The sequence below is a fragment of the Anas platyrhynchos genome, chromosome 2, assembly GCF_047663525.1.
Source record: "Anas platyrhynchos isolate ZD024472 breed Pekin duck chromosome 2, IASCAAS_PekinDuck_T2T, whole genome shotgun sequence".
NCBI classification, from domain to species: domain Eukaryota; kingdom Metazoa; phylum Chordata; class Aves; order Anseriformes; family Anatidae; genus Anas; species Anas platyrhynchos.
The window spans coordinates 151,608,757-151,633,845 of record NC_092588.1 but is presented as its reverse complement, the minus strand read 5'-3'; the positions used below and the strand labels follow the sequence as shown (position 1 = coordinate 151,633,845).

Genomic DNA, 25,089 nt, shown 5'->3' with positions numbered 1-25,089 from the left:
GGGAATGCATTGTCACTAGAGGAAAATTGTCCACTAATTCTTAAATCCCTGACCTTGACAACGGTATTATTATTATTTACTACTTGGAAAATGTCATGAAGTCTTCCTACTGAGATGACCTGCCATACAAGCTGACAAGCTCCTCCCCAGGGCCCAAAGACTGCAAATTGATATGAAGATGCAACTTAGCAACTTAACAGGTCAAACAAATGTGAGGTCAGCTTTATGCCTGAAGTCAACCAGGTTTCATTTGCTAGCTGACATGGGTCTTACAACCCAATCTGAGATCACGCAGTGTCACTCCCTTTTTATTTATGCAGGAATAAAGCAGAGAAATATGTGTTATATCCCTGTTGTGTCTAGTTATAATGATGGAGAATGTCTCTAGCTGACCAAGGTGTCCTCATTAATGATTGTTCTATATTTAGCCTGTGTGGACAGCATGTGCCCCCAATTTAATCAAAGACCTGGTAGTCATGGTAACGACACTGAGCATCTGGATGTATACGATTTGGCAAACTGTAATAAAGTGCAAGATGAAAAGCACACACAACAGTGCTAGGTGAATTCATGTATTGTGTTTTTCTTTTTTTGTGTGTGTGTGTGTGTGTGTGGTTGTTTTTTTTCTGCTACAGATTTTGAAGTACTTATTACAGCTCCCTAGCTATAAATACTAGATTTTACTTATTTATTTATTTATTCAGAGAAAGATCCGTATTAATGCAGGTGACAACTACTAATCTTTTTTTTTTTTTTTTTTTTTTTTTTTCTGTTTTGTTTCTTAATTTCATTTTGCAGGTGTATCAGCATTCATATACGGCATATTATGTCCTCAGCAAAATACCTCATGGGTAAGCAATTATTCAATACTTTAATTTTAAAATTCATTCATTAAGAATTCTGCAAAATAATGTGTATCTTGACAAATGGTTTCCCTGTGACAGCCCTTTGCAATGGTCTGGCAATCAGCTGCAGCAACCACTGTGCTGTGTGTTGTACCAAAGATTACATAGTCTGGAAACAGAAGTACTCAGCTTCCCTGGAGAGCCAGACTACGTGAATTTCATATTCCAGTTTTCAAGTTTTTGGACAGAATGTAGATGTGCTGGTGTCTGGCTGAGAGACAGTTGGCCATTCACCAGAGTGCAGTTGGAGGATCTATCCAAGGGAGTTTAGTTCCTTAAATTTAGTCAGAATTGAGGCATCACCCTTCAGCTTTTGGTCTTTCAGCAGTTTCCCTTGACACAAATGCTTTCTCTAGCATTGCAGATGAAAGCAGATAGAGAAATAGTCTGTTTCCAGGATCCCAATGTTTCTTTGATACACATACTCAAAATTATACTGAAGCTATGAGCCTTTGGGTTTATAATTTATCTTTTCAGAGAGTGTGAGGTAAGTGCAGACAAACAATAATGCCACACAGGCTTTACAAATCATTTTTAAACCTAACAAGGGTATATTGCTTTACATAAAGCATGTAACATGAAAGATTACAAGTCATAATATGTAATAAATCACACAGACTCTTCCTTTAAGCCCCCTATCTCCTTTAAGTGCAAAGTGTTTAAAAGCAATGGTAAAAAATAACAATACGTTGTGCTGAAATGTAATTTCGGTATTTATTGTGCTTGTTCACTAGGTTATCATTTCTATACATTATGGCTAAACAGGTAGCAGATGTTTGAGATCCTTGCAACAGCTCACAAAACCTGAAAAATTAAGAAAAAAAAATCTACTTGGTTTACATACAAGGCGGTCATAGAATCACCAGAAAATTCAGGTTGGAAAGGACCTCATGATGTCCGAACTCCAGCTCAAAGCAGTCTGCTCAGAGCTTTATCCAAGGGTTTTCGAAATCTGCAAGGACATGGACTGCACAGCACTGCTGGGCAGCCTGTCCCACTGCCTGATTGTCATCATGGGGAGAAAGTTTCCCTTATGTCCAGGTGATATATTAGGATTTGCCTCAGCACACTTGTTTGCACATGTGCAATAAATAAATAGATAAAAATAAAAGCTGAAATAACTTTCTTTGGTTTCCACCAAGCAATCAAGAAAAAATACTTTTTACAAATAAATCTGTACTATTTTGAAATCTGTGAGTCCTGGAGCTCACAAATTCTGCTTCCATACAGCATATATTTTGTTATTGACCCACAATAAAAAATCATGAGCTCAAGGTTAATTTTTTTCCATGTACAGATAGAACATGTGTATTTGGAGACTTTTCACCACCATCTGTGTCAATGCTCTGGCATCCCAGTGTGAAACATTGCAGAATTCTTCATTCTCTTTCCTTCCCTGTCTCTGTCTGGTCTTCATTTTTTCTTACTGGATTTATTTTACTTTTTAAAACTTCATCCTTATGGCCAATTATATCTGAAATTAGCTTGTGGGTTGAAAGGATGTCAAGCAACAGGCTGAACACACAGCATGAGCACATAAGCTTTATATCTGCTCCAAACGTGGCTAAAAGCAAAAGCTTTTGAGAGACAGCACAGTTTTATCCCAGAAAAACAGTACAGGTGAAGACAGAAGTATCATACATGGTGTATATTAGAAATGCTAAAAATTAACAATGCAGGGATCCAGACAGTTTGCTACTACTGCATGACCTTTCTTCATCCCTGACAATGAGCTCCTTGTCAACCCAGCCTGAATTTTATCACACACTCAGCTGTGTTTTACCTTTCTCTTCATGTTGTTTGAGTCATGGTGCAGTCAGCTGAAGGAAAAAATATGTCAGAGGAGAAAAATCCACTATGAGGGGAAGATTTGGAAAATTAAACGGTGCCGGAAGGCATAGAGCTGTATCAGGCATTGGGGTCCCCACAAGACGATGCAGTGTTGGATCAGGCAGCATTTACAGGAGGAGAGTTGTAAGGGTGGCTGTGTTTTGTGTTGTGGAAGGTATGATTTACAAAGCAGTTTAGGCTGTAGATATGTGTATAGGCATTGCAATCCACTTTGCAAAGTAATGATTGCTTTTATCTTTCAGGTGATCGTAGCACATGCCAGTGTTGGAAGTCATGGCTTATAAGCATGTCCATGGAACGTGGGCATTTATCATTCTTCTGGAACGATAAGTTTTAGATATTTTTTAGGGTAGTGCAAGAAAAGAAAGGGCAGGTGTGGTGGTTGATGTTGGATATAACAGGTGATGCAATGCATCAACTGACCTGGTAGTAGAGTCTCTATTGGATGAAGGTATGAAAATCTCTTCACATATTTCATATTTAATACAGGATTACTGCTCTGATGGATGGGTGTGGATGAAGATCGTTGAGGTCAGGACCCAACGTGTTGACACAGCACAAGGTGCAGTTCAGTTTGGTGCCCCAGGTCCTTCATTGACAACAAAATTTGCAATCCGCAGGCAACATCATTGCCCTCCATGAGCTGATAAAACGAGGGATAGCTCTGCTAGGGCTAACTATTAAGGAAGCCAAATAATCTAACCTGTGGCATCACTTTTTAAATAAAGTGACATTAATGTCAGCATAAATTGTTTTTTAAAGGGAAATTTCTAATTCTTTCTTAAATGTTCCATAGACTTTCCAGATTCAGGCTGTGCCTAAATTCAAAAGGGACTTGTACAAGCATTTTGCAGGTTTCATTCAGAGCTTTCCATAAGTGCAATGTGCCAATTTGGGAACACCATCAGCAGATATGTTGACAAATGATATTTTATAAAGGGTACAGGACTGTAACATTTTTCTATGAGAACTGCTGTGAAGATGAACTCCCTGTGGAAGGAGGAGTAGCGCAATTTGGCTCTCTACAGGACAATTGGTATATGTCAATGACATATACACCAATGTTCTTATTTAAAAATGAAAATAAGGCTGAGGTAGAAGAGAGGGTAAATAAACCTGCAGGGACTCTGCAGAGATTTAATTTCTTCTTCTTTGTAATTTCAGCCTTCTCACAGCCGCCTCTTAGTACATTCAGGCTAGAAGGACCAACAGCTTTTGCCACGCTTGCTTTCTGTTTTGTTGTTTTTGTTTGTTTGTTTGTTTTGTCTGTTTGATTGATTTGTTTGCTTGCTTGTAGCCCGAGATTTTCATTTTTCAGAGGGGAAGCAAGCAAAGATCTGCAGTTCTCATTTTCCTGGGCTGAGCACTTGGGGTGTGTAGGGGAGTTGGGTCAGTTCAGCCTTCCTGTACAACGTACTTTTTTTTCTCCTCCCGATCACCCAAAAATGTGATCCTGGCGCCGGGTGCCATCTAGTGGAACAAACCTCTGTTCTCACTTCTCTTCCCTGGCACAAGCAGCTCTGCGTCGACCCCTTCTCTTTTCTCTGAAAGATGCTGCTGTTCAGATACCTGCTGGTAAATGCTTACAGTTGTCTGCATGACAAATATTTTTGCAAAGCTCCTCTCATAACCCCAGTGTTGCACTTGCCGCGTTGTAATTGCCAGCTAATTGTAATTTATAGGTATTGTGATTGCATCCCCAGGCGTAGATGTGCAATAGGTAGTTCTCATGTGAGGTGCTGGGAAGAAATGGAACAACAAAACAAAACAACAAAAAATAACCGACAACTATTTCATAATATATTTTTTTTAACCTAACTCTGGAAAACAAACATTTAGCTAATACAATGTAGGCACAAACCAGCTATCTGTTTTTTGTTGTTGTTGTTTGTTTGTTTGTTTGTTGTTAATTATATTGTGGGTTTTAATAATATTCCTTTAACTAAATCCAATCTGGATTATTTTAGTCTTTCACATGTTTGGTTGGTTTAGGGAAAAAGCTCAGTTTGCACACAGTTCTCAGTCAGTCCATGGGGAACCTGACTGTTCCCCTCACCCTGCTACAGGATTTCCCTCACCAGTGTTAACGTCATTTCACAGCAGTGCCTGCTGCTGGGCTACTGGTTTGGTCTAGCACTGCAGGTCCTTAGCAAGAGCTAACTTTGGATTGCTATCCCATTGGGTTCCTCTATCCTTAACTTTTTGCTGTGGCCAAAAATAATATTTACTTTTTTTCTAAACTTTCTATGTTGTGTTTACTTTTCTTAAAATAAAGCCCAGCATAAAATATGCATTTCCTCAGACCTCCTTGCACTCATCTCTTTCTGCACAACCCATTTCCCTCTGAGCACAGCAAGTGGCAGAGTTTAGCGCTGCCCCCCTCCAGTGAAGTCTCAGCATGGTGTTAGCACATCCATCCGGGGCGCGTCACGGCAGCTTCCAAATCTGCTTATAGGGATCAGAGAGAAGTTAATAGTTATCCCCACTCCTCACTGACTTTGCATACAAGGAGGAGGAAATTGTAAATGCCTACTGCTATGAAGAATTCACAGTTCTTCCCATATTCATATGGTGTAATCAGAAGAACATGATAAGTAGATAACAGTAGAAATTGTGGGGTTTAGTTCAGCTCTTCCTACATACAATGCTTTATAAAATATTGCACTACTTCCCCACACTGAACTCCCATTACCTTCAAGAGAAGTTCCATGGGTGGAGTGAATGCAAAATATGCTTTGGAGATCTACTGAAGTGATAATGGGAGGAGGAACTAAGCCTGTTCTTCACTGTGAGTAAATTTTCAAAGTGATGGCTGTAGTTCTCTGCAGAGCTCTCACTGATGTTTCTGTCTAATTCTTTTATACAGGTATTGGCAGGGAACAGAACTAAAGAAAGCTTAATTAGACTTTGCATACACCTGACCCTATATAACTTTGAAAGACAAGCAGGTTTTCCTTGCACATGCTCTCATTTTCATGTTTATAGTAAAAGGTAAAAAATAAAATAAAATAAATTCCTTCAGAGAACTGGCTGCACTGCTGACATCTTCCAGACCAACCAAGTTTCTTCTGTTTTGTTCTGGACTAGTATGCCCTTTCACTGCAGCATTCAAACATTTTTGTACAGCAAGAATCTTCCCGTACTTCAGTGTCTCCATCTGTGAAACAAGGAGAGAAATATTGCTTACCCCACAGAGGCAATATGTGATAATTACTGTGGAGAGTGCTGCACGATTTCACTCTTTCACATTTATAAACTAGAGCCCACATTTTATTTTAGGAGGAAAAAGCACTGTAATTAATAGAGTCTGTTTTCAGCTAATTAAATTTTACTTATAGGAGCTGAGTATTTTCCCCTAACAATGACATAAGGGTTGAAATAAGCCCATATAAGAGGTATGTAAAAAGAAATAGTGATGTGAAATCTGTCACCAAAAAAAATAAAAATGTATTGTGCAGTTTCTAAATAATTGACTACTGTGGCATATTCTCCCTCATCCCTCTTTCCCAGTTATCAGTTCATCATTTGTATCATCTTTCTAAGGTGTGTTATGTAGTTAATTCAGGAACCTCTGCTTTGTAATGTCATGGCTCTTGTGCCAGACTCAGTGCCAGTATGCTCTTGTGAGGACACTCATGGTCAGATATGCTTATTCAGTTGTATTTGACTGCAGAAGACTGGTCCTTGGAATACATTTAAATTTGGTAGCTAGATTGTGGAGCCTAACCTTAAATCTTCCAAAATGAATTGGAATCTTTAAGTTGAGTTTACTGGAATTTGTCTTAAGCTCTCTTGGAACTGTTGGGCTTCTTGCTTTTATAATCATCTGAATTAAACACTCTAAATCACAGTGCTTGAAGAGCAGTTAAATCACACGTGTGTTTATTGCTTGGGAATACATTTTGTACCTCTTTAATAAGAAAGCTCCAGCATTTATTAAGCAAGGCCCTCATTTGAGCATCACTCACTTCCAAGTGGTGGCAGGCTGAAAGCCACTTAGCCTTGGAAGGCAGTTCCAGGCAGGACTCTCAGCTGTGCTGGTGGGAGGAAAGCCACTTCAGCAGCTCAACACCATATCATTTCCACCAGGGATCTGCCATTTGTTCGCCCATGTTGGTCACTGCGTAGCATTTGTAATGTGAAATGTTCCTCTTCTGTGTAGGCAAAGCACTTCTTTACCACACACTTCTCTTTTCCAGAGTTAGTTGTGATGTGGGTGGACACCTTAGAAACCATATATAGCAATAATAATAAAGAATGGGCCCCTGATGGGAGGATTGGATATTAAGAATTAGCAATGACTGCTGAGACTGAAAAAAATAAAATAAAAAACTTAGGTAATTAATAGTTAGATGCAGATGTTAGCAGCTTAGCAAAGAAAAGCCCAGCAACAACTTTCTGATGTTACTGAAAAGGTCAACAGCTTATGGCTCATCAGGAAACTGGGGAGGAAAAAAAATAAAAATTATTTGAAGCAAAGTCTCCCATAGCATTTGTACAAGGCAGCATGCCCTGAAAATGGAAGTAGGATTCCTATTAAATTCCATTCTTGAATAAAATGTACAAGGCCGCTGAATACATGCACAGCTGGACCACAGAGCAGCCTTCCAGTACCTAAAGGGGGGGGGCTGTACAGGAAAGCTGGGGAGGGATTCTTTGTCAGGGGGTGCAGTGATAGAACAAGGGGGAATGGCTTTAAACTAAAAAAGGGGAGATTTAGATTGGAAATTAGGAAGAAATTCTTTACTGAGGGTGGTGAGGCCCAGTCCCAGGCTGCCCAAAGGAGCTGTGGCTGCCCCATCCCTGGCAGTGCCCAAGGCCAGGCTGGATGGGGCTGGGGGAAGCCTGGGCTGGTGGCAGGGGGCCCTGCCCATGGCAGGAGGGCGGAACTGGATCATCTTTAGGGTCTCTTCCAACCCAAACCATTCTGTAATTTTGTGATTGCTTAAAAGTGATAATATTGCTGTTGATAAGAAATGGAGATAATGGCTCTAGTAAGTGTTTGTCTTATATATTTTATCAGATGATAATGTGATCTATGTGGGTAGAGACTCTTTAAAATACTGTTTCAATATTTCTGAAAACATCCACACAACCCTCCAAGATGATTTTTTCCCATTGATGTGTTAGAAAATAAGGTTTGTTCAAAGATTCACGGTTTGCAAAACTATATGGAGAATACTGAGTCATTCTAGTTTTATCTGAACCCCAGTAACATGAACTGTTAATTAGCATAGAGCACAAGCCCAATATTCAATCTCTTGACCCAATTAAAGGTGTGATCAAATGTCCAATGAGGTCACACTGTAACGAAGCACTTCTGTTGGTCCTGTAGTGGGGAGATCACAGCTGCATCTTATTTTATGTACTAATAATCCCATATTGCTCTCTGCAGGCACCACTTCCTGGTGCTATATTTTCGTTAGATTTTCAAAGTCAGACAAGGTCAGCTGGATAGAAAACACTAAGGTTTCATCACAGACGTACTTTCCTGGAAACTGGCAGAGTTGCTCTGAAGAACCATGTGCTTTTATCCTATGTCCATTATTGTTGAGATCTCAACTAGATTGTTGAGATTGCTTACTAGGTTGGTTGTCTTAATTTTTTATTTTTTTCCCTGTCTTTTGGATAACTGCTCTTCCCAGAGCTATTGTGATGGAAAAGCATCTGCTATAATTCTGTCTAACCTTCTTGATAGCATTAAAATATTTGGATTTTCTCTTTCCCCCGCCTCTGTTGTAATTAATGAGACTTGAAATCCTGACAAATCCAGTGCCTTACCTCATGCTTTGCCTAGCTCTGAGATCAGAGCTGGCTGAGAAATCTCAACAGAGTCAGAGAAAATTACTTTTAAGTGGTTCTGTTTATCACCTCTCATTTTCTCTTTAGGGGACAAAATAATACTCCAGGGCAAAAAGTGTTTTATTGTTGTACTTTGTTTTGTTTTATGAAGCAAAAATCCCCTCTATAAGTTATGATTTAGAGGGGTCACATAAAAACCACGATAATCTCATCCTTTTAAAAATACTGTTACCAGTATCTAAAGACCATTTCTACTCTTCGCTTACTCAGGAAGACCTAGGGATTTCTATAACAGTTTGCTGTCTTCCAGCCTGGATTACTGTGAGTCCTAGCCATGCATCTGTGTCTGTTGCATTTTTTTAATCAGTTTTTGTAGACCTTCTCTAGAAAGAAAAGCCTGTGCCTTCACTTTACATAACTCCCAAAGGAAGTTGATGGCTTCTTTTCTGACAAGTGATTGATTTTAAAGTGGTATTAGTATTTTACAAGCTTTTGCAGGTCTAGTACGAAATATTACATTGATGGATGCTTTACAAACAGAGGCAAACTATAATCAAACAAACCTCTGAGCTCCTATTCTTTGCTAAATCTGACTGCATTTCCAAACTGGGGACAAAGACATTTTAGATCCCATGTGTTTTGTTTTTTTTTTTTTTCTTTTATGCTCTAAATGAATGACATTCATTCATCTTGAACAAAAAGCTTGGCGAGCTCTGTTGTTTTTAAGAACAGCTAGATGATCGGATGTCTATCTGTAGTTGAAAGTAGTAAGTTCAGATTGCTTTTATTACCTCCTCTTGCTGGAACACTGAAAAGCACTGTAGAGGAAGTATGTGTATGTGTGTGTTTGTGCATTAAATATTTAATAGTGGATAAGCTTACCTGAATGAAAAAATTTTCCCTATCTATTTAATCACTTTTATTTGAATTCCAGTTGTGTCTTCCGACAGTCTAATTTCTTGGTTAACTTTCTGGAAAGTCTTTGATTCTCATTTGTATTATATTTTATACCATCTTTCTAAAATTCTCTATAGGGCTGTGTGTCTCCTGGGAAGCAATTTTCTTAATGACACCTGTCTCTTCTTCTCCTTGGTGAATACTGAAATAAGCAAGTCACTTAATTGTTTAAGAATGCTTTTTTGCTCCTTGAGAAATGGCATTCATGCTTCTTGAAAACCTTCCTCTCTTTATCCAAACTTATCTATGATTCTTTGTTCACTTATGAACAGTTATGTTTTACTTTCTTTTATTTCTTTTTGCAAAGTTCCTCCAGTTCACTTTTTTCCTCATCATTCATCAAAGGTTTTTTATTATGAAGTTTCTAATTCTTTATAAGCCTTCCACATTTCTCCTTTCCATGGTGTTTTTTGTTTTTTTTTAAACATTTTTTAATATCTTTCCTTCCTTCTTCCCAAAGAGGAAGAAATCTATCTAAGTTTCTGTGTGATTTTATGCTATTAGAAGTAGATGTGAAGACACCAAGTTCTAGTTCTGAGACTGATAAGTAGGATAGGCAGATAGGTTTTTACAGCTAACCATAAAAAAGTCTTAGTGAGCTGACGTGTTTAGGGCTGTTATCTTTCAAGATATTCAGTGCTCAATTGATGAAAATAGAAGGTATTCCTTTCTTCCTCACTTTTTTTTTTTTTTGTTTGATTGTTTTAATTGTCTTTATTACTTTGAGTTATTTGCATATAATACTGCAACCTTAAAATGTGTTCTGTATTTTCCAAAATTATGTCCCAATTAAACAAGGGTATTCAAAGTTTTCTCAGGAACTAATTCCAGCTCATATATTTAGCTCTGGTTATTCTTTCAGAAAATAGACATGTGGAAGTGGTCTTCAGTGAAAATTGTTATATTTTTATTAACATAGGCCATAGGTGCAAAGAATTTCATACAAATGTTGTTGTTTTATATTGGAAATTAAGTTAAAAAGTTATTAAAACAGACCCAAAGAAGAACAGCCCATACCACACCCCAGACCTTGACTGTTTTTGTGTTTCAGACTTTTTCAATCTGGTATTGTGATATATTTTTCTTAGAATATTCTTGGGGTATAAGGAAACTCTCACTCAATTACAGTGGAATTTATTTATTTATTTATTGTTAAGCTTCACTTGAAGTACTTACTATAGAACAGTTTGTCATGTTTCTTCTCAAAGGGAGACTCAGAGCCATAAAGTCTCCAGGGTAAACTTCTATTCTTTAGAATAACAAAAATTGCCTGAAGGAACAAATAAATTGGAAAAAAAAAAAAAAAAAAATCAGAAAAAAAATGCAATCTCTTTAAAACTAGTCCCTCATTAATAAAAGTTTGTTTTGTTTTGTTTTTTAATGTAGAATGGCCAACCTAATATGATTGATTAGTTTGTTTTATCCTACATAGATATTTACAATTACAATAATTACAATTAAAATTTATTTGGTAGATGGTTTGCAAGTTGCACCCAGGAATGTTCCTTATTCAGAAATTTTGAGGGGAGACTTTTTGAGTAATGAGTACTCATGTAAAGAAATGAGTAAATTTCTCTATTTACTGGTTCAATAACCTTTTGTGAACTTTGTGCTGAAATCATCTCTGTGTCTGGAACAGTTTAACTGTCACTGCTCCAGACTTAACGTGGATGAATTTATACAGCACATGCTGTCTTCTGCTTGGCTGAAAACAACATACTTTTCCTTTTTTTCCCAGGCTTTAAAATCAATCATTTTAAGAGATGAAATAAATATCATCAACCCTTTAATAACCCCCTGCCTTGCCATTTCTTTGGCTGGAAATAAAGGTTTTAGTCCCTTTCCATAAGGAAACAGTGAAAGTGTTGTAACAGCACAGTGAAGCTAGTTCTTCATGCAAACCCATAATAGGAGATGTACAGGCTGCCTTCAGAACAACCCATTTCCAAGTCAGCACCCTGCACAAATGAGCACACAGGGGAAGGCTCAGATCCAAACAAGGCCTGATGATGAGGGTCTGTGAGGAACACTGGCTCTTTGGAGAGGCTGAGATGACCTATAATGTTGATTGATTCAAGAAAAAATACAAAAAAATTTTAAGCAGGATAGGAAGGAAAAAGCAAGGGTGGAGCTATGAGAGGTGATAGCTTCTCAGTAATAACACAGCTCCCAGAAGAAGCTGGTTGATGAGACCAGCATGAAGTCACATGTAACATGCAGTGCTTGGACAATGGGCAAGTGCTCCTGAGTTATTGGTGCACATTTTTTTCCAAGTCCCTTGTGGCATTTTTACTGAGGAGAACTGCATGTCCAGAATAGTGTGAAGAAATATGAGGTGTGTTGGATAACAGCTCTCCAAATGTGTGGTTCAGTTTGTGGGCTGCAAAGAGCTTTCCTGGGAAGAGCAGTAGAGAGGTGGTGTAGGCACATACTCCTCCTCCCACTATGAAAGATACATTCAGTTTGTGTGGTGGTTTTACCCTGCTGGGCAGCTGAACTCCACTACAACCACTCTCTCATTTCCCATCCTCAAAGGGAAATGGGAAGAGAAGAAAGTATGCTGGAAAGAAGAAGAAAAGGTTCACAGGTTGAAATATCCTTGAGATAAAGATAATTTCATTAAAGAAACAAAACAAAACAAAACAAAAAAGCTGTATGGAAGCACACAAGGAAGAAAAACAATTATTCTCTACTTTCTCTACTTCCCATCAATGAGTGATGTTTGGACATGTCCTTGGAAGCCAGGTTTCAACAGCTACTGCAGGAAAAGCTAAATGCATCCCAGACAGACACAGAACAGTCTGTAACTGAGGCTGCCAGGGAGGCAATCCATGTTTATTCTAGCACAGACCATGCACCCAACATTGTCCAAGTCAGTGTCTAGGAATCTGCTCTTTCATGGTAGAGTCTACAAGTAGGTGAACTTCACTTTCATGCCAGCTTCAGGCATCCTGTCAGTCCTGTCTCACCTGGCCACTGCTAACACAGCCTGCGTGCTGATCCTTGCAGCTTCTCTGAAGGCTGCTATATCATGCTGGTCAAGGAGGGTTGCCCTCTCAGATCCCTTTCAGGTGATGCTGAAGTTCTCCACAGGTGATGGAGTGAATGGTTCTACTCCCAGGAAAAGGATTCTCTTCAGTCTATAAGAGATGAGGATCATGTCCATCTCTCAGGAGCATTTTTGGGGGAAAACTCAGATCTTAGACTTCTTTTATATCCCATAGTGAAAAATAGTAATTCAGAGCATAAGGATGGCTGCCTGGTTAACACCTCCCTCCAGTGATCCACGTCATGCTCTGAACATGCTTGCTGTGACACATTGAATTTAGAGACAGTTTATGGTAACTTGGTTTGTGAATCAGGCACCTTCAGACAATATGCAATTCCATCAGTCAGCCAGCCCTCCTATCTGCATATTTATCAAAATGTTTTGAGGCAAACAAACAAGATTATACTACAAGAAAAATTTCCCAGACATTCTGAACAACATAAGAATTAATTCAGTAGATGCAATGATATTTTTCCTCAGTGAAAGGGAAGATGACTTTGCTTTTATGTATATATGTGTGTGTGTGTGTATATATTTGTTTATTTTCAGCAGCAAAGCTCTTTGCTGGTAGCCTGAATTCAGGGTTTTTACCTTCTTCCTTGTCTTTTACCTTATCAGCTAGCAAAGCTGTTTTGTGCAGCTTTTCTCATTGCATTAGAGTTGTCCTCTTCTAAAAGATGATGCAGTGAGCAGAACTGACAGGACTTGTCTGGGCTCTGGCCTGAATTATTGAATGTAATTGGTACGTCTGTCCCTTAGCTCTGTCTGGTTTATCTGAAGCATTACAAGTTTGAATTCTTACAATTTGTCTAATCTGTTTACTTGGTGATGGTATTTCCTCCCTCTATTTGTAGCATCTTGTTCCTCTTCTTACTATGGGTAAAAACAAACCAACCAACCAACTGACAACAACTAGATAATTAATTTGTCAAATAGTAAAGTACTTTTTTCTACCATAAGAGGATTTGATTTGATTCACTAGCTTTCTTTTTTTTCCTGCACTCAGAGTTTACTCTCTGTTGAGATAATCAAGATAGCTAACCAAAGAGATTGACTCTTAACAAGGAGAGCTGACTTGAAACTTAAGCAGCTAATGCATCCAAGCTCGAAAAGATTCAGAATATGATCTGCTGTTAGGAGGAGTTCAGTATGACTGTTACCTGTTCTCTTATCCGTATCTTACAAAAGTGACTTTAGGCTTCCAGCAAAGACAGTTAATCAGGAGAATAAAAGATGTAGCTATATTCCACCAGCAGCAGTCCAGGATGACATATTGCTGGTAGAGTCAAATGATGTTGGGGCATCCTGCAATACACTTCTACTTGAAGGGTCAATACCTCAGCAAACCACTCGTGCCCCTCCACATCTGCCTCAAACCTGTTGTTGTGAGTACTTTATTGTTCAGTCAGGTCCACAGACCTCTTCCCAGAGACAGAAGGGGTTTATGATTTATAACCACTGACCCTCACCCTCTAGCAGGAGTGTGGAAGTTGCCATTCCAAAAACAAAAGTTATGGAAGGGGCACTGTAGGCATTGGAATCCCTCCTTAGCACACCTCGTTTAAGGTCTGCCCTGATGGCATGTAGCTTTGAACAAAGGTTTGCAGGAAAAACACCTTTTTCACATTTGAAAGACCATACAAAATATATTTTTAAACACTCCTCTTGCTGCTCCCTTTGGATGTGTTGTGACAGCCATGGTGCAGTGGGATGATTCAGCCACAGGAGGTCTGTCCCAAATGGGCAGAGCTGGAGGGTAGCCATGGTATAGCACAACTCAAAGACCAAGCAACAAAGGCCATTCAGTTAACATCTAGTTATTGCATTGAGTTTTGTTCTGTTTGGAAAATATTATCTGGAAAACATCACCTTTAACAAAGTAATGAACACTGTAGAGATGCCTTTTGCTTAAGGGCTAGGCAGATATTGTCTCATTTCTCTGGTTTTGGGTGATGTTGGCCTCAAATTGCCTTGTTATTCCTATCTATAGGCAAGTGATGATAATGCCCTTACTTTTTAAAGCTGTTTGAGATCTTCTAGTGAGACATACTGTATACGGGCCTTTTTAGTGCTCTTTTTCATAGAACATTACTATATACAGAGTTGTAGCAATGTGACTTCAGAATATGAAATGTAATTATTTGTGCTGAGTATAAATACCATCAAGGCAATGGAAGAGTTTTACTTTCTGTGCTGTGATAAAATAATATTAAGCTACTTTGACATTTATCAACAACAAAAAAAAATATATATCCTTTTTCTATATTGTATTTCCTGTGTCTCACTGATGTTCTGCTACAGAAATGAAGGTAATGGATGAAAGAACAAGAAAAGCATTTTGATTTTATTTTCTAAAAGATTGAGATATTTGGTATTAATAGGAGCTTTTGCCTTCAAAGCCAAACTGCGTATCAGTTCTTATACAGCTGTTAAGCATTCCTGCCATCATGTTCAAAGGGAAGTTATTAGGCAGAAAAGCCATGAGACAAAGAAGACATTATATTTTTCTTGTGGCAATATATTTGAAATATATAATTATTATTTATCCTTTGTGGATATCATCAGTGTTGATAAATACAATTACTTTGTTTGCCATCCCTTGACTAATTCGTAAGGCTTAGGCAAGTTGGTGGTGGAACTAATGTGTTTAACTTCATATTAATAAGAAACAGAATTTGGCAGTTAAAAGCTTGATCTTACCAATGCTTCCTAGAAGTATAGTGCTTACCATGCAGTAAAATGTCTGCTAAAATCTGGCACCAAATATTAGGTGATTCTTGCTGAAGAATGTCATATAGAATCACGGTGGTGCCAAAAGAGGGTGTGCACCAGCTTAAATGAGGACATTCCTGAAGGTGAAATTTTATTTTTCTCTTTTTGCAGGGATCCCCAGAATTTGTATCCCCCTGAGGTCAGCAATGCAAAGCTTCAGTATGCTGGTTGGGGTCCAAAAGGGCAACAGCTGGTAAGAGAAAGAACAAACATGTAAATGAATTTAGAGAATATTCTGCTAACTAGATTCTTGAAACCTGTGTGTTAGCAACTAACATCTATTGGGAGTTATTTTATCATGTAAATTATTTATAAAATTGCTAACTATATACATTTACTGCAAAGTAATTGTGGCTAAAAATTCAGGCAAAAGATTTTATGAAAGCTCTTTGAGAGGATGCACCTGCTTCTCCCACTATTGGACACAAGACAGATTTATAATAGACAGTATGATTTAGTTAGTATATTATTGCTTCACAAGGGTGTCTCCAGATGTGCAAACTTGGCACTAGAAATATTTTAAATCTAGAACAGATTTGCTCTGAATTTGCCCTGTAGTTGTCTGCAAAATGGACAAAAGTAGAAATGTATTGTAGAAAATTTTCAAAGCATGCTTTAAGAAACAACCAACCAACCAAACAAAAACAGCTTGTTCGAGATTCATTGCGTTTCAGTGGAGCCTTTCATGCTGCAATGGTTTTGAAAGGTCCCATTATGTCTCCTGGATGCTGCCATCTTGGATTTGCCCATTATTTACAGCACAGATTTCCTGGCTGTGTCCCCTGGCTTCATTTCCTGATGCAAACCCAATGTAAAGATATAACATATGCCAAACAATCTCTATTGTAACAAGAAAATTAAACATGTCAACTTCTTTTTTTGATATGGAATTTTAATGAAAAAAAAAAAAAAAGAGAGAGAGAGAGAGATTTAATAGTAACCAAGGAAATCTAGCATCTCTCTCTCCTGTCCCTACTGCTTTCTTCAGGGTTTTCTTGTTTTGTGTTCTTAACTAAATTGTTTTCAAAGTTTGTTATTTAAGAAACTGCAATAGTCATTGCAAGTCTACAAATCAGGTTAGAAGGAAAGTAACAGCTACAGGAACAAGAAGGTCTCTCCTCTGCTCCATCAGGAAAATCAGGCTTCAGAAATTCATTGACCTCAAATCTGGTAGGAGTGGAGATGCAGCAGCCTTTGCCTCTATGCAAAATGACTTCAGAGAAGCTCATTTTTCCTCATTTCACCCACATATGTGCCCTGGTTCTGTCCTCTAACATGTTCCATTTCAAATTCCTTAGTCTGCTGCCCAACAGATCCCTGCTGAGCAGTTTGTTCCAAATCACAAGAGATTGAGGTCTGATGCTGACCAAACTCTCTTATATTCGTGAAGACCAATGAGTTCACATCTTTAAGCTTCTGGTTAGCTGATAATGTACAACCAGCTGAAAACACAGCTAAAGACTGCCTCTAGGATATGGCAAAGAAAGCAGAAAGAGAGCAGCATATTTTCTTTGCTGTTTGCTAGTGTTTTCTGTTATAAGTCTAACAAACTGAACTTCACAATATATAACAAAAGATACATCTGTTAATGGAAAGATAATACTGAGTTGCATTAGCAATTTTCTTCTGTTCACAGGGACATCTCTTTATCATATTTTTTGCTGTGGACTTATGTGCTTCAGCACCCTGAGACTCTGCATGTTATTGACTCGCATTTATGTTAGTTCTACCAAGCTGAACGGATGTATTTAATATCCATCTTAGAGAGAAGATTAACTTCTTTCACACCAAAGATAAGACAACCAATCTACTTCCTCTATTGCCTTCTTTCCCAAAGTAACATAACTATGCAGAAAGAAAACATATTCATATCAAAATGGACAAATTATGTATACAAAAAAGCAATACATACAGCTCAGGAGAAGAAAAGGCTTTCTAACTCCCAGCTTGATCTTTTAATACTGAAATAATTGATACCACTTTCCACTGATTTTATTAAAGTTGAAGTAAAATCTTAATTCCCTAAGACATCAAGTTTGGTACACGTTCCTTCTATGGGATGCATGGAAGATTTTTTAAAGTAATTTCAAATATTCCTATTACAATTGAATTCTATATGTATTTTGGAATTGTCTTGCAACAGTGGATTTGTTCTGGATTTATTTTTTTTTTGGCTTCTAAGTATGTAAATCTGTTGGCCTGTAATTCAGTAGTGTATCTATTCATAGCTAATGATCAGAAGAGAATTGCCAAAGAGAGAGAAGCTTTTCTGAAAAAAAAAATATAATAAAAAAATCTTCAAGCATTATAAATGAGATAGAGAATACACCATGCTCAGTCTTCTGTATTTCAAGACTAACTGAGTTACTCAGAATGTAATTCCCAGTGAAGTCATTGTCTCCTTCTGTGAGGCCAACATTGAGTGCAAACACAGAGAAAAATCGAAGTCTTTTCAAATCTGATGGTGTGAATGTTTGCTAAATGTAGGCTGGGTTGTGTTGCAAGAGGAAGGAGATGTTATTAAGTGGGATGGAATGAAGTAACATGCTGGAAACTAGGTGTTGGCTCCCTTTATCCTGGGTGGGACAAGCACATGTTAGAGTCCCAGAAAAAAGTGGGAGTCAAGGGTGAGTGGGTTTGGGATTGCATCACCTTGAGGTACCCTAGCTTTCAGGAAACAAAAAGGATTACCATTGAAATCTCCATATTCAAAGGAGAGGTAGGACAAGTGAATAGATGGTTTGGTCCTGCAACTTTTTATTTCCATTGTTTCTCCTTCCAAGGGGAATTTTTAGTCACTGTCTGACCTCTTTCCCTCTTGCATGTCTAATCATTCAAAAAAGAATCAAATCTGATACAGAAGAAACTTGAATGATCTGCTTTCCTTGTGGTTTAGAATAAACGGTGGAACTCTTTGTGGTTTAGAATCAACAGTGGAACTTTCTAGAAGCAATTTTCTGTTTATCTTGTTTTCCTTTGTCCTTATTTATTAAATGACATGGCAACTTTTAGATTATGAACTCCTCAGAAAATGGTTCTTGACTTCTAAGTAGCCTGTAGAATGCCACATATGCCAACAGATCTACATAAATAATGGCAGATACTGGAACTGAGCAAAAAAAACGTTCACTTCTGGCATCTCAGGAAAAAAAAAGAGGAAAAAAAAAAGAAAGAAAAAGAAAAGCTTTAACCTTTCTCAGATTTCAGCCAAAGACTTAGCAAGTTAAAAGTCTGACAAAACTGGTGGAAGAGTCAGGCCTTTCTTCTGAGTCAATAGAAAAGGAGCCCCCAAAAGTACAAGAGTTAAAACATTCCCTAAATGTGGCATTAATAATAATTGGATCCTTCTTTCATCCTATGACATAAACCATATTTTTTGCCTTTGCAGAAAGTGTGGAAAGCTGTATTAAATTGGAATAGCAGTGTGATACATTCACTTTCAGTGGGTGTACATGACTGTGAAAAGGACTGAAAAAAATCCATCTTTTCCATGATGCATCCAACAGCCCAAAGTCCTTCTTAGTATGCAATGGCATCAGCCCAGTGACCTTCAGCATCTTGCTTGGTGGCTTTCAGTGAATAGGCTGTATTTCCCTCAAACAGTATCAAAGCACGATTCTCTTCAGCAACATAAGGATGTTAGTGGCGTGATAGAACTGCAAAAAAAAAAAAAAAAAAGTATTATGCTCTATCTTTGCTCTATTCTGTGTGTGCTTGTCTCAGATTTCCTCTCTTTTTCTGGTCTTGCCATTTGTGACTCAACAAAAACATACTTTCCTCCCAATGGATTATCAATTCTACCACAAAACAAACAAACCAACAAACAAGAGAAAAAAATCTCTTAATTGATTTTACTGGAATATTTTGAGAGTCTCGTGTTTTATATCTTTAGATTTTTGAAGTGGGTTCTGTACATGGGCATGTATGCGAGTTTTCCATAGTATATTTTCCCCAGTATTGTCTGTGCAAAGGTTAGTCATTACTATCACACTGATCTGAATTTTCATAGAACTTATGAGATTGACAGGCTCAGACCTCTCTATATGTCTGTAGCTGAAGTGCCCAAAGAATAAAAAATAAATAAATAAATAAGTTTTCCAGATGTTTTTGTCTAGGTTACTCCAAAATGAGCACATCTAGGTTTAAAATATTTGCTTCAAGGACACACTAGGGATGTGCTTGAGTCCTGTTGTCATAAGGAAGGCACAAGCTACAGGACAACTTTAATAACATGCAGTGAGTATTCGCATTGCCAACACTAAAGTACAGTTCACAGGAGTTGTTAAATTCCAGTTGTCAGAAGCAGAATAATTTCTGCCATGCTTCTATTTTCCTTTTTTTTTTTTTTTTTTTTTTTTAATCAGAACCTGTAACAGTCCTGACTGATATTAATGATAATGATGACACATCAGACGCTGGGGGATGCAGTTCTGCACAACTTTAGAGGCAGCAGTTATAATTCAAAAATATTTCTCATAGTATTTATTCTTCAGCCTTTCTGAGAAAAGAAACATTTTTGTGAGGTTCTCCTGGCCAGTCAGTTGTTTACTGTTTCCACTATTTCCTTAAACTACCAAAGTCATGAAGGAAAAGTTTTATAATTGTATTTAGCTGTTGTTTTGACTGCTCTTATATTTACTGCTTTCCCACAGACTGGTCAGAAAGTGTTTCTTCTGCATTCAGAGCCAATAAACCATTTTCAGTGTCAACTCTTTTGGAGCAGGAGCTACCTTTTATTCTTGCAGATTATGCAGCAATCAAGTATATAATTGGTTCTAAAGTAATAAAAGTTATGTTTCACAGCAGGTGCAATAAGAAATCTCAATTTCAGTGAAATGCAAATACCAGGGGAAATGAGGAACAAGTCTCTCAGTCCTTACCATGTTAGGACTTTTCAGGTGCTCTCAAACCATGAATGCTAATGCTGGTAAACAGCTTGTTGTTATAGGTATTGCTGTCAAAAAAAAGTGCAATACAATTTAGAGAAATATTGGAGTTAATTCCTATATAAAACATTTGAATGATAGATCCTGCTGCACAGGGCCAGAACCAATCCATTTAATTTGTTATCAAATCATTTCAACACTAGCATAATGTCTTGCTAACTACGATATCTAGATGCAAAATGATGTTTAAGTGATGACACTTGGAACTAAACTGGAGTGACTCCTCTAATTAGCAGTTTTTTTCCTTTCCTGAATTTGTGCCTATCATGCCAGTTTAGTTCCAGGCAGAAGGGCTGCACAGATATCAAGTGAGGAGGACAATTTTCATAGGAGGTACTGAATCATCCATTGTTCCTAATCCAGCAAAGCCTTTGAACTGCTGTCTATATAATTGTTGTGGGTCTCTTTGTTTTTACTATTATTTCATAGATGTTTATATCACCATCTTTAAGCTGCTGTTCTCTCACCTTTTCTTTTCACAATGATCTCTGAATTTGTATTTAGCTGTGGTCTGCTGTATGTAATTATTCTGGCTTGGTTATCTTGTTAGTTGCAAAGAATAAGTGGTTCCCTCCTTTCTAAATCCCATATATGCCCTATTCAGAGTTAGAGGACAGCTTTTTGCATGATTTCTGCATTCTGGTAAAAGCATGAGTTTCAGAATAAACCTTCCCTTCATCCCCTTTCCCAGTGTTAGAATACAGTTTTTAGGAAATCCCCAGTGAAATGTATTACACTGAAAAAGTAGTGGTTTGTGGGTTTTTTTTGGGGTTGGTTGAGGTGTGTTTTTGGTTTTGTTTTTTTTTTTTTTTTTTTTTTTTTGCTTCCCTTTGATGCTCTGCTCTTTGGTTACAGTGGCCTAGGTGCCCTACTTTTTATTTTTGCACATGCTTGTCACTTTCTCTGACATCAGTAGATTTTATGTGTACAGTCCTCATTCACAAAAGGGAATATCTGGCATGTTCAATGTTGTGAGCTCTGCTGAAAATGGTTTTGTCCTTTCCCATTTCAGCATTCTTGGTGATGTGTTTTCACCAGTGACAAAAGAGTAAGACATTTAAGATAAGTGAAGAGGTTTCAATAAATGTTACTGAAAAATGATACAGGTGATTACTATAAATAACTTGTTGCCCTTTCTGTGGACATGAAGGATTTCAAAGAAAAAAATCAATTAATGATTTGCCATAGAAGTTTAAATAAATCAGAGAAAAGTTCACTTCTCTTACATCTGAATTGGAGACAATAAGTTCATGTAGCATTTAGGGCATCACCCCTAGAGGATCACCACTGCTATAGATTCTCTCCATGTCTTTGTAGATGTTACTTTTTTCTGGTTTAGCTACAGCATGAAGATGGTAATATAACCCTACCTCCCAGTGGATGTAAAGTATTAAAACATTCAAAATTATGGATATGCACACTCTGAGTATATTCCTACCAGAAATATGTGTACAGATGGTTTTGCTAGCTCAGACAACTTTCTCTCTCTTTGTCACAGAGCATCTTGTTGCACTACAGGGCAAGTACTGAATTCTCTTCCATTATATGTTACAGCAGCTCATTGTATGCTTCTGAAGTTGCACAAACATGCAAAATTCCTGACAGTGCAACATACTAGCACACAGCCATTTCCACTGAAAACAATTCCCTCCTTGAGATCTAAAATTTTGATATTGTTTTAAATTCGGTTGTGTTAAGGGGATATTAAGCATGTATCTTCTGGTTAGGAGCATTTTCATTTAAAAGATCTAACATCCAGAAGCATATGCTTGGCTCTGTACATAAGTGTTTCTGGCATCTTTTACAGCTGTGGTTTGTAGACATAGTCCATTAAAATAAGTACTTAGGAAGTTACAAGAAAGCTGCTTTTTTTTTTTTTTTTTTCATGACAATAGTTTCCTTTTACTTTATAAAGCATCGGTCATTAGTAACAGTATGTTTAAATACTATGTTTTAGGATAGTGCAAGCAGACTAGGGAGCACAACCTAAGAGACTGGAGCAGCTCACCTTTGTTTGCAGAGGTGGTCTTGTGTTCCACAGACATGAATCAAAATTATGAGAAAACTTCACGAACAATACCATAAGGTCTACTGGTATATGCTGTTCAGCTCCTGGAATAAGTGTTTCTGGTTTCTGTTACTAAACAACATATGAAAGAGGAATATTAACTCTGCAAGGACAGTCGTGTACCTGGAGGAAACCAGTTGCCATTTTTTTATGCTGGCAAGTAATCTATGTGCTCCTCTTAGCTAGATATTCATTCTATAACACAATAAAATAGCTAAAATGAAACACTGTATCATCTCACATTAAATAATCTAATTTATAGTGATGCTCTACATAGACATCAGTGATATTAGGTTACAGAATACAAGATAATCCATCAAGTATAACTTAAAAGCAAAATCAAAGCTCCATACTAAATGGTACATTTACTGATACATACTTTAATAAAACAAGGCAGTTATAAATTAAAATAACCCCATTAGAATCCAGGGCAAGAAATTCCAAGCAGACATGGTTCTCTTTGTCGATGTGAAATAAACCTTCTTTTCTTCCTCGAAGAACAGAATACAGGACAGAATATTTTTCTTAAAACATACCTATTTTTAAATCTTCCAAGTCATTATAATTGCTTATTTGGCTGGACTCCGGTGGATTCTAGGTGTGATTAGAATCTGTACATGATGTTATGGACTAGTATCTTCACAGAACATGAATAGAAATAGATTGTATTTGTAATGATGAAATGACAAAAATATGAAGAAGATTGTTGAAATCTGAGCAGAATATTAATGCAGTTAAGGACTTAGGCTGGGAGAATGAAGACAAAAATCTCTTCTGTGTCTTTTTTTCTTTTTTTTTTTTTTCTTTTTTTTTTTTTTTAATAAAAAAAGTGGGGGGAGTGAGAGGAGGAGGGGGAAATGTGTCTCTAGATCATAGAACTCAGCTGTTACTCCTATAGGCTATTATATGGGACTTGAGTGCCAGTTTAGATTGTTTCTAAAGACCTTAAGAATCAGAGGATCTTGCAAACTTCTGTTTTCCAAAGGGAACCTTAACATCTCTTGAGGAAAAAATCACCAAACTTTACTGAATGCTACAGACATAGATAAAATCAAAAATGTGATTTTAGTAAGGTTTATATATAATATTGTCATTCTTAACTGTTCCTAAGGAGGAATTACAATATATAGGCTTTATATAAAATTCTTAATATATATATATATATATATATATATATATATATTATTTATTATTCACAGCAGACTTGTATTTTCCCTAGACTTTCCATAAGCATTCTTGTTGTCCTTCATGTCACTTACAGAAATCAGCTTCGAATAGGCTTTGGTTTTCTGAACTCCATCCATACCCAGACAGTGTCTCTATATTCCTTCCAGCTCATCTGTCCACTTTCTTCTTCTTTTTGTATGCTTCCTTTTAATGTTTGAGTTGGGTCAGGAGATCAGTGGTCATCCACACAGACTTCCTGCAACCTTTGCTTGGTTTCCTACAATGAGAATTAATCATTCTTAAGCTTGGAGGAGGGAAAACATGAAAATCCAACAGCTTTCATGTATCCCTCTTCTCTCCAGATCCTTGTCTCATGGAATTCTTCCAGGCAGATCCCTGAACAGGCCAAAGACTGTTCTCCTGAAGTCCAGGGCTGTCATCCAGATCCTGAACTACATGGTGTCTGTGGCCAAGGCTGTCCCCAGCTTTCACATTCCCTGAGGTTTCTGCAGTCAGGTCCACCTCTGAAACATCTTCTGCCCTTTTCTCACTGCACACTGGTGAACACAGTCTCCACCCATGCCTAACTCCTGTAGGCATCTACACCAGCACCAATGATAAGCCCCAGCCATCCCTGTAACTCCAGACCTAGAGAGCCAAACCCTTGAGAGCTTCTTCTGGCTCAAGGTCTTCAATATGCGAGGGTAGTTGCTCCAGTCAGTGCTGGATACCAAACCTGAGTTGGTTACAAGCCACAGACTATCAGAGCTATCTTTACCCGGCAGCCACAGGCACCCTGATGTTCTTCAAGATTTCCAAGAGCGTCCAGTAACCCAGAAGGTCAAGAAGTGAAGCCTGGAACCTGCTGTGCAAATTGCTGCATCTCTGGGGCAGCCAGGGCCTAGTCACTGATCGTAGAAATAGAAAAAAACTTCATTTGAAGACATGAAGGAATGTTTTTCCATTCCCTCTGGCTTCTTAGTCTCTTTGTTGTCCATGGACAATGAAAGCAAAATTAAGGTCTTAACATTTATTTCACAAGGCATACTTGAACATTTTACAGGTGATAACTCTTCTGTGTTTCATTTGCTAGATGCTGCCACTGCATGCAGCAGAGTTTTCATTTGTATTTTACAGTAACTTTGATGGTTTTCCTTTGCAGAATCAATTGCATTTCCTTTCATTGCATTGATCTTCATGCAGTTAATCTCTTACACTACTAATATCAGATGCGTACAGGCCTTCGATCTCCAATGAGAAGTCATTAATACTATTTTTGAAATGTTTATGGATCCGCACGGTTCTTATATGCATCAATCTGTACTACTGTATTCTCAGACTTTAGTAGTCCCCTGGGGGCAGTTTCAGCTTCTTTATGTTGAAATCCTTCCCACAGAATCATTTTAATACTGGCATAGTCCTTGCTTTGGTCTATAAACACCACCTTTCCCCATTTCTAGGTAAAGGGTAAGTAAAGTAAACCTTACCCCTGCCTAAAGTAAACTTTGTCTGTGTGCTGCATACCTTCAGAAACTGCTATGCCTTCTAAATCCTTGGCTTTGGAAGAAGTTA

At 37.7% G+C, this 25,089-nt stretch overlaps 1 protein-coding gene across 4 annotated transcripts in view; it reads left to right on the top strand.

Moving 5' to 3' along the window:
• DPP6 (dipeptidyl peptidase like 6) overlaps positions 1–25,089 on the top strand; it is a 548,682-nt gene that overhangs the window by 431,472 nt on the left and 92,121 nt on the right. For all 4 annotated transcript variants that reach the window (XM_027450427.3, XM_021276661.4, XM_021276660.4 and 1 more), the window contains exons 6-7: positions 799–851; positions 15,448–15,529. In XM_027450427.3, the coding sequence (XP_027306228.1) occupies positions 799–851; positions 15,448–15,529 (135 nt within the window). The remainder of the gene's footprint in view (positions 1–798; positions 852–15,447; positions 15,530–25,089) is intronic.